The sequence below is a fragment of the Lithobates pipiens genome, unplaced genomic scaffold (genome assembly GCF_037356315.1).
Source record: "Lithobates pipiens isolate NorthernLeopardFrog02 unplaced genomic scaffold, aLitPip1_a1.2 Scaffold_1, whole genome shotgun sequence".
Lineage (NCBI taxonomy): Eukaryota > Metazoa > Chordata > Amphibia > Anura > Ranidae > Lithobates > Lithobates pipiens.
Genome location: NW_027507685.1, coordinates 215660700 through 215670950, shown reverse-complemented (window position 1 = coordinate 215670950; position 10251 = coordinate 215660700). Strand labels below are relative to the sequence as shown.

The window sequence follows — 10251 nt, the reverse complement described above, 5'->3', positions numbered from 1 at the left end:
CATGCCTGTCCCCAGCTGCTCCCTCTAATCAGGTGAACACTCCCCTCCCCCTCCACGTTTTCCTCCGTGCAGTAGTAAGGGGGAGAGGAGCAGCAGAGGCACTGGCGTGGGAGGAACTTTGCCGTCTTCACCAATCCCCTTGCGGGATCCGTGAGCCAGGTTGGCGGAGCGTCCAATGAGCGTTGAGCAGCTGGGACTGAGCGTCCAATGAGTGTGTTAGCAGTATGAGCGGGGCTGGGCATGTTTGTGAGTGCGGCGGAGGGGGAAAGGGGGGGGTTGTTCGGGGGACAGATCCGAACTGTACGGTAACGGTATGAGTCCGGGGGGAGGACACCGCCGCCTGTGACCGTGTGCACCCGCCAGAGGCCGCACAGCAAGGTGAGCCCCGGGGGACATTGCATGCATGGGGGGGGATAAGTGACTCCAAAGTGAAACGGTGACCGCGGCTGATTGCTAGCTCTGCAGCCCCGCCATTGACAACCATGACTGTCATTTAACTCCAATGCAATGGCTGCAAATGCCCCATAGGACCTCATTCGCCGCGCTCTCACCCAGGCAGCCGACCCCTGCAGCGCCATTCACTTTACACGGGGCGCCCCAACTTTATCGGCGCGGGGCACACACTCCTCCAAACCGGCGCGCGGCCCCTTTAAGTTAAAGCCCCAGCGACACATCCGTCTAATGGAGCTGGAGCCGACCTGGGATGAGGCGCACATGCGCGAGGGGCGGAGCCGCGCGCTGCATTGTGGGAGTGTAGTTCGCCCGGCCTGGTTCGCCTATTGGCTGGCTGAGTTATTTGCACTACAATTACCGTCGTGCTTCGCGCCACACAGGGGGAGGGGCGATGGTTCCGCCGAGAGATACTAAACTTGAATCCAGCGGCGGGAAGGGATTATATCAAATGAGATCGGTGAGGAGGAGAGGCCGTGCTGGACGTCTGCTGAGTGCCTGCTGATCCACATAGAGGTGAGTGTTTGAGCTGGGTGATGGGCGACCCATCCCGGGGACCAGACTACGCGTTATACGGTGCGGGCTCTGCGGGAGATCCGAGCAACACACAGGAGGTACCGGGAGATCTCCCGCTCCTTACTATTCATTATAGATCGGTGTCCGTGCAAAATCTGCACTCCCCCAATATGATATATATATATATATATATATATACACACACAGCATATAGGATGATCGCTACATGATATACCATGGAGGAGGGGGTTCACTAGTAACCTGCATCAGCTGTGCGCCCCAACCAATCAGCGTCCATCTTCAACTTGTGTAGTAAAGCTCTGAAAAATTAAACCGGGCAGCTGATTGGCTGCTCCAGTCTTAGTACCCCCCCCCCCCCCCCGTGCATATCGTTCACCTTTGCTGTGCCATTACGGAGGATCTACTATAAGGTAAAGGAAAATGGGGAGAGCCCTGATCACAGGAGATCCATGTGAACAAAAACGCATAATGTACAAAAACGAAAATTGTTTTACTTTAAAAAAAAAAAAAAGTATACCCTAACATTTGTACATACTGTATAATTATACAGTGCAGAGAGTTTAGATTGTACATGAAACTGCGCCAACTCCAAAAGTACATTAGAGGTACCGGGGACAAGGGGATCTGCGCACAAGGCAAAAAACTAAAATAGGACACTTTTTTTTTTTTTTTTTTTTTTTTTTTTTTTCTGTTTTTGTATTTACGTTCTCAGCTGTGTGTGTTTTTTTTGTGTGTGTATTTCTGTATTCATGTAATTTTCCTCTGGATAGCACTCTACATATCTTTCTCTCGCTGCGTGTGTATGTGTGTGTGTGTATATATATATTATATATATATATATATATATATATATATATATATATATATATATAAATTCTACCTCTGCCCCCCATATTATTAATTTACTTTATTTTTTTGAATAAGTGTGGGTTTTTTTTTCCACCTAATGCTGAAAAAGAAAAAAAAAGTATAATCTGTATCGCACATACTTTTTTTTTTTTTTTCCTTTTCAGTATTGGGGGGCACACTTATTACTTCAAAAAAAGTAATTTAATATGGAGGGGGAGGGGAAGAATGTGTGTGATATTAATCTATATTTAAAAAAATAGAGAGAGATCCTCTAGCCGAGAACAGTACATAAAATGCAAAAAAAAATCCGCTTTTATTATCACTGTAGTGAAATTGTTGATTTGGTGCAGTAGTTGACGTGGGTGTTTGTGTGCATGTTGTGCACCATAATGCAAGGTGTGTGTATATTTATCATCGGAGAGGGATGGATCTATTTGTATATATTATTCATGTTGTGTTGCACACTTCCGGGTCATTTAATTTTGTGTCATTTGAGAAGCCTCCCCCGGCACACTGGGATTCACCTGTGCACACCATCCATATAGTTGTTGTTGTTGTTTAGGATCCTCCCCCCCCCCCCCCCCCCCCCCCGATGTTGTAATAATATAGCTATAAATAGAATTGGTTTTCCTTTCAATGTTACTTTTTGTAGTTTTGTATAAATCTCTCTGGATGGGAAGTTGTTTGTAGTGTGTGTTGTTGCAGTGAGTGGTGCTGATCTGAGTATAGAGGGTGGAGGGGTGGGAGGGGGAGTATTAGATGGTGTAGTTATAAGAAATGGGTGACATGGCTGGGGTTGTTCCTAGGACTCGTAGTTGGGTGTTTCTGTATCCCCATCACTCGGGTGATATTGGTTGTTTTCCAAAATGGTAGCCCGGCTGTTTTGTGCTTGTTTTCCACAATCCCAGCAGAGGAGGGGACGGGCCAGCTCCAGAGGAGGAGGAGGGGGGAGGGTGGGCTCTCATGCTGGGGTGGGGGAGGATTAGGGATGAGCCTTCTCTTGTAATAGGATCTCTCTCCAGCTCTAACAAACTACACTTCCTATTAGCTTCAAATGTACATACACTTTGCAAAATCATTGCTAAATAATGAAAGTGTTAAATTTCATAATTATTGGGTGCATATAAAAAATTTCTATTTATTTTTTTAAGTATAATTTTTAAAATTTTCTATTTTTTTTTTTTTTTTTTTGAAAAAAAGATATACTAATTACGGTGTGTGTGTGTGTTCGTCTTAGCAATTTTAAGACAAATGTAAACTTAACAATATTTATGTTGTGTAATGATTGTTGTTTTTTTCTCATTATTTAAAATTGTACATTGGAAAATATTTATTTTCCAATGTACAGTTTTAAATGAGGAAAAATATAATAATTTCACAATATAAATATTTTTAGGTTTAAGTTTCCCTTAAATTTCTAAGATGAATTTTTTTATATATATATATATTATATAATTACATACACATTTTGATTTGTACTAGAGGGTAGCCACATACTGAAACTCCAATTGTAATAGCAACAGGAATGCCACACACCAAAATGGAAAATCTTTCTTTAATAAAATTCCCAGCGCTGGTGAGCGCTCTCGTAGTTCATTTATCTTCCTGTCTGTTGGTATTGAAGGTACGTGCAGACAGCTATGCTGAGAGTCTTCAGGAGCCTGGCATTATACCCGCTATCTGTTGATCATGGGTGTAATGCTCTGCAGGCTCCTTAGAAGAAAATTAATTTAACTGCAAAAGGTGAACTTCTCATGTAAAGTAGAACTTCAGCCAAAACTAGGGCATGGGAAGGGGTTCAGTATTTATCCTGCAGACATTTCAATGCATAAATTATATTATTTTTGAAATATATTTTCATTTCTGGTTGTTGTGGGTGATAGGTCCGCTTTTGCTGTTTCCCCAAAACGCGTTACAATTTTATTAATTATTTTTTTTTATCTTTTGTTATAGGTGACCATGCCTACCAGGGGCATCAAAAGGAAACATCCCGAATGGGAAGAGTCTGTGCTGGATGGACGTTTGTCCTTTCAGGCAAACAGTTACTGCTTCTTCCGTCAGTCCTTACTTAACATATCAATTGAGAAGTTCAACAAGGGACGTATGATGGTGGAGCCTAGCTTGCGACGTTATGTTCTCATCGCTAACACCCTAAGAATCATCCAGGATGATTTTCACCATGAAAGTCCATGCCCTCCTCCTGTCGTGGAGAGTGGAATCCCTGTCACGTGTGATCCGTTAACTGGGAATGTCAGAAGCGCTCTTCACTCTTCAGATCTGCAAAATACCCCACCTTCCATGGAAAATGACTTCTCTGTAACTGCTGCCATCGCCTCCATTTTGAAAGAGTTAGAAAATGTATTAGACGAAAATTGTCCGCAGAGCTTTCAACGTCCCTTTATCATGCATGATTCTGAAGTCAAGGCAGAGTCTGTCGACCAACTAGATTTACGAGTCTCCTTCCCAACAACTCAGACCTCAAGTAACTGTATTGAAGCTTGGAAGGATGAGCTGTTTCATACTAGTGCTTGCTCCTTGAGCGATAGTCGGGAAATAGAATTGATAAGAGAGTTGGTGTTTGCTGCTGCCTTTTCAGAAAACCTTCCTGTATCGGCTCCAGATGCCCTGCCCGAGCTTCCAGTTGTCATGGACACTTCCGTCTTGGGGCCGGTGCCTGTTGAAGCCTCCCCGCCCTCCAATGGTGAAGCACCAGTAGACATGGACACTTCCAGCCCTAAACAGAGGGAGTCAGAAGTTCAAGGAGACAATGGTGTATTGACTGTTCCAACTGATGCGCTCAGGCCTACGGAGCCGGTCTTTGGTAGTTTTGAAATCATGAATTCCAGCTATCTTAAGGATATCTCCCTTGATGACCCATTTTCAGACATTGACACTTCTGTGTTTGAGAAAGAATCTCAATCTGTAGGCCCTTCTTTAAGTGCCCGTTTGTCTGCATCAGAAGAACTTTGGCTTTCTTCCACTTGTAGCACCCCATCCTCAAGTTCTAGCCAAGGTGTGCGGGAATCCAGTGACCTTGAAAACATCATAGAAATCCTTGTTGGTTCCTTACCTCTTCCTAAAGCAAGACCTAATTTTTGTTAAGATGTTGATTGTTTCTGAGCTGGAAAGACTCTAAGAGTATGCATATTTGCACAAGACTGTATGCTGTCCTTTTACTGGTTTTATTGCATTTAATGCAAGAATGGTGCCTACAGACCAGTAACTAGAGGTGTTCAGTGTTTACAGAAGCCATGCAGTAATAGAGATTTATCTTTATCTGACTTGTCTTGACTGATCCACTGGTGCATATTGCTTCCTTTTTTTTTTTTTTTTTTTTTTATTTCTTGTATATATTTATATAATTTTTTTTTTTTTTTGCTAATTTTAATACCATAATGTATTATAGAGTTTTTGGGTTGCTATTGTGTTCGAGGGACGGGCAGCTCACAGTGTCTTCTGTGAAGAACATATTTTAGTTATCTGATTTTATTATTTTTAATATGCAGTTCAACTGTCCCACCTGACTCTTCAGTCCTTTTTCTTTCTTTCTTTTCTTTACTCATTGGGTGCTACATGGTCACTTTATACTGGGGGTTGGCGTTTACTTAGTCTTCCGCGTGTTTTTTTTTTTTTTTTTTTGCACATCTCACAACGAGATTTCCAGCCAACTACTTGGCTTTTTTTCTATTACCAGATTCAGTTGCTTTCTGTGCTCACCTCCATTCTGTCAATCAGGAGTTTATAAGGCTAGTCCAGTTATTGGGAGATGTTGGGAAGTTTTAAATCAATGAATTTTATATCTAAGCCCCTGTACACACGGTCGGACATTCTGCCAACCAAATCTGTCGGATCTTGTCCGAAACTGTTGCATACACACGGTCGCACTAAGTTGTCAAAATCCGATCATTCAGAACGTGATGACGTAATTTCGTTACAATGGGACTACGTTCAGGCTAGTAGCCAATAGCTTTAATGTAGGAATTTGAACTGAGCATGGTCCAATCAAAATTCTTTACACATGATCGGAGTATGTCTGATCGAACCAGTTGGTCAGAAAATATTTCCAACAAGTTGGAAAATTGGGTCCGACGGAAACAGTCCGATGCAGACCACACACAGTCGGATTATCCGACAACACGGTCCGATAGGACACATTCCGACGGATTCGCCGACCGTGTGTACAAGGGCTAAGACTCCAGCAGCAATTATCTCTGGCCTTGATTTCCCTCTGATATCTCCCATCTCATGTGCATTTGTTTTACAATATAGAAAAAGCCTATGTAGAGAAATATGAAGGTAGTAAGGGGTTTGACCCTTATTTTGGTGTGGACTGATCATTCAACTGCATGGTCCAGTCTTTCTTGGCCTTTTTACCCCAGAGGAACCCTCAATTTTGAGGTTTTTGAAGAACCCCTGTTAAATCAAATAATTTTGGGTCAGTAGAAAAAAAATGCTTCTTACGTTGGTAATATGGGGAATAAATGCCCAAAAGATTGTTGGTGTAATGCAGCTGGTTCTGCCAAGTGGCATTGGCCCCAGAACTTTGCAGGCACCATCAAATTGGAGGGTCAATTGGCCACAGTTCAAGGAGCCCCTAGCAACCTCTGGAGGAACCCTGATTGAGAATGGCCAGTATGGATGTTTGACCCTTATGCAACACTAGTTTCCTTCTCTGCTAGTTTTTGATGGGCAGCACTACAAAATGTGGGCACAGAAATCACCCTAATTTTTCATGACCTATGACATGTTGCTGATGGGGAAATTACTCAATAGTTTTTTTTTTTTTGGGTGGGGGGGGGGGGGGGGTGGGACGCCTCACAGGTGTATAAAATGTGAAATATAAGTGACCTCATGAGCAATAGCTCTCAGTAATTTTAAGACAGCCATATTCAACCATTCAAAGTGTATCTGTTTACCTCTGTCATGGGTAGCCATTGAGGGGGGAGGGATAGATCAGTGTTTATAAGAATTCAGCCCTGGTGTTCGGTAGGAAACTTTTTTTGATTCAGACTTGATGATGTATTCATGAATTCTTCATGAAGTGATGGCCTTGAATCCCCATAAATATTCAGATCCAAAATGGCTGCCTCTAGGGTATGCACGTTACAAGACCACTGGAAAGGGCTTTGGTTTTAGGCTGGAGTTTTTGTAAACCACAAATGGAGATGAGGAACCCATCAACAATTCAATTAAAATACAATCTGGACTAAAGTGCAGCAAGCAATGGCAACCACTTGGGCATCCGTTCTTAGCTGATATGATGGTAGTAAATTGCTACTATGGGTTATCGCTCATTGACTTTGCTCTTTGCACAGCTTTGGTTCCAAGAAATTGGTTCTTCCTCATGCATGTGAAAGGTAAATTGTGCTTAGAAAAATTCCCTCACCTGGGTAACACAAATGTCTTCTCGGTCACAGCATTTTTTTTTTTTTTTTTAATGGATAAAAAGGAGCCATTTCATTTTGCACGTTTTTGTTTTTTTTTTTTTTTTAAAGAAAACCGTTATTTAATGTATGTCTTGTGTAACAGAAATCTATGCAATATGTACAGGCAAGAAAAAAAATTGCCATATATTTTCTTTTTTTTTTCTTATTTAAGAAAAATAAATGATTTTGAAGTAAAAAAACAAAAACCTGGTTGTTGTGTTTTTTTTTTTTGTACACTGGGAATAGTGCACTACCAGCTACTGCGGAAGCATCAGTATGACCTGTCGGCTTCCTGACCAATCAAATACAATCTGTAAGTGGGGCATATTGGGAATTGGGTGAAAATAAACCAGTTGACGGGCATTGGGCTTGGACAGTGGTCACTAGAGGTTCTAGGTGACTGGTGACTTTATGCTCATTTAAAATGTGAAGCCAGCATCCCCCCCCCCCACCCTCTTGTTTTTGTTGCGTAAAACCTACTGGGATGCAATGCATAGGGGTATTTATGCAACACGGTAAAAAAAAAAAAATCATAAGTCTTGCACTGACCTCAAGCATTTGCACGAGTACTTTTACTTGTGCAAATTCTCTAATACTTTATGGAAGGGGGGGGGCAGTGGTGTGATACGTGACATCCGGACCACAGAAGCTGTGGCAAGTTGTGCCTTTTCAGCGGTAGACAACAAATAAGTGCAGTGAAGGGGGGGGACTTGCATGACACGAAAGCTTACGGTGGATGGTGGGGGGGGGGGAGAAGTATTTGATCCCCTGCTGATTTCGTGTTTGCCCACTGACAAATAATTAGTCTATAATTTTAATGGTAGGTTTATTTTAACAGTGAGAGACAGAATAACAACAAAAATACTCAGGAAAACACTTTTCAGAAAAGTTATAAATTGATTTGCATTTTAATGAGTCAAATAATCATTTGACCCCTTTCACAAAACATGACTCAGTACTTTGTGGCACAACACTTGTTGGCGGTCAGACGTTTCTTGTAGTTGGCCACCAGGTTTGCACACATCTCAGGGGGGATTTTGTCCCACTCTTTGCAGCTCCTCTCCAAGCCATTACGTTTTCGAGGCTGACTTTTACCACCTCCATGTTTGATGGGGTTCTTGGGGGGGGGGGGGGGGGGGGTCGCAGGCGGAATTCCTCCTCCAAACACGGCGAGTTGAGTTGATGCCAAAGAGCTGCTTTTTGGTCTCGCTTGACCACAACACTTTTACCCGTTTCTCCTCTGAATCATCATAGGGGTTAGCCTCCCTGAAATTATTATTATTTTTTATTTTTTTTGTAGGTTGGGATGTCTGACTCAAATTTTAGAAAAACCCTCTTTGTGTTTCACATCTCACAGCATACGGGGGGGGGGGGGGGGGGGGGTGAGAGCTGTTTCAAAGTATTTCTGGACAGGCTTATGGAGTCTGTGCCCCCCCCCCCATCCTCCTCCACAGACTGAGCATTAACTCATTAACATACAATACAGGTGTGTAGTTTCTACATTTTCAGCCCTTTGTTAGGACAGACAATGTTCAAATCTAATTATCAAATGTTAATGCAAAACTACAAACATAGTACAGACTACTAAAGCGGGGGTGGCCAACCTTTTGAGGAGCGAGGGCCACTTTAGTGACTTGGTAACCAGTCGCAGGCCACAATGAGTGTAAAGGGGGGGGGGGGGGGTGGCAGCAGCAGCTCTGTGTCCACTCTGCATATGTAGAGCAGACACAGATGCAGCCCTCGCTAGCCTAAGGGCCCTCCGATCTACATTTACATCTGCCTATCTATAATGGTGAACGGAGGGTCCACCTGACAAACAGGTGGACCCCATCGTGTGAAAGGGGCCTAAGGATGCTTTTACACTGATGCACAGCGGTTTACCTGCATCTCAACTGACCTTAAAGCGGAGGTCCACACTAAAGTGGACCTCCGCTCATCGGAACCCTCCCCCCCTCTGGTGCCACAATTGGCACCTTTCAGGGGGGAGGGGGGTACAGATACCTGTACAGTACAGGTATCTGCACCCACTTCCGGGATAGCTCTCTGCGGAAAGGGGCGTATATTACGCCCCTTTCCGCAAGTCCCGCCCCTTTCCGCAAGTGCCCCGCTGCCTGCTGGGAAAACACAGATCCCAGAGGCAGCGGGGACCATCCTTATTGCGCAGCGCGGCTCGCGCAGTAGGGAACCGGGAAATTAAGCCGAAAGGCTCCATTTCCTGATTCCCATACCCAAGATGGCGGCGGCAGCACCCGAGAAACGATCTACAGATCGGCTTCGGGTGCCGACATCGCGGGCGCGCTGGACAGGTAAGTGTCACTATTTTGCTGCAGTATTTGGAGCTGCTGACTTTAAAAAAAAAAAAAAAAAAAACGCGGAGTCCCGGCGGACTCCCGCTTTAAGGACACATTCTTTTGTGGCTTTAAATGCTTGGTTATGTTTCTGACACTCAGAACTAGGGATGAGCTTCGTGTTCGAGTCGAACGCATGTTCGACTCGAACATCGGTCGTTCGTGCGTTCGCCGAATTCCGAACGTTTGGGCCGTTCGCGGCAAAATTCGTGTGGCCCACAATGCACTGCGATGGCGCAATGCATTGCTGTCTCACGATTGGCCAAGCATGCACTGTGACCCCGCATGCTTGGCCAATCGCAGCGCCAGTAGCGGGAAGAGCAATGGTTGGCCACAGGCATCCTGCCTATGGCCAATCATAGCTCAGACTGTGTAGTGCACGCCCCACACTATATAAAGCTGCCTTTCAGGCGGCCTCGTGTAGTGTTTGTTAGCATCTGAAGCAGTGGGTGTTCTGTGTACCTTCAACACAGTTACACACCAATCGTTTTTGGCTGATTTACTATTTTGCTCTTGTGTAGTGGTTACTGTCTGTGCCCTGACCGCAGTATACACCACTATATTCACCTCACCTATATAGCTAGTGATCTAGCTTTAATAATAGAGCTTGCAGTCAGTAGTGTTAGTGCGTGCTGTCTGCG

The 10251-nt window shown here is 44.0% G+C and overlaps 1 protein-coding gene across 2 annotated transcripts; it reads left to right on the top strand.

Moving 5' to 3' along the window:
• The first annotated feature begins 288 nt into the window (after nt 1–288).
• Nucleotides 289–6629, top strand: LOC143983104 (SERTA domain-containing protein 2-like). Of its 2 annotated transcripts, none has more exons than XM_077482398.1 (2): nt 289–378; nt 3790–6629. In XM_077482398.1, the coding sequence occupies exon 2, from the start codon at nt 3796–3798 to the stop codon at nt 4936–4938; it is 1143 nt and encodes a 380-aa protein (XP_077338524.1). In that variant the 5' UTR covers nt 289–378; nt 3790–3795; the 3' UTR covers nt 4939–6629. The 2 variants fall into 2 exon arrangements, with proteins under 2 accessions (XP_077338524.1, XP_077338515.1); XM_077482389.1 differs by lacking the exon at nt 289–378 and adding an exon at nt 393–966.
• Nucleotides 6630–10251: the final 3622 nt, after the last annotated feature.

Bases quoted from the DNA above. Each gene is read 5' to 3' on its own strand.
- LOC143983104 (XM_077482398.1), top strand. From the start codon at position 3,796: ATGCCTACCAGGGGCATCAAAAGGAAACATCCCGAATGGGAAGAGTCT.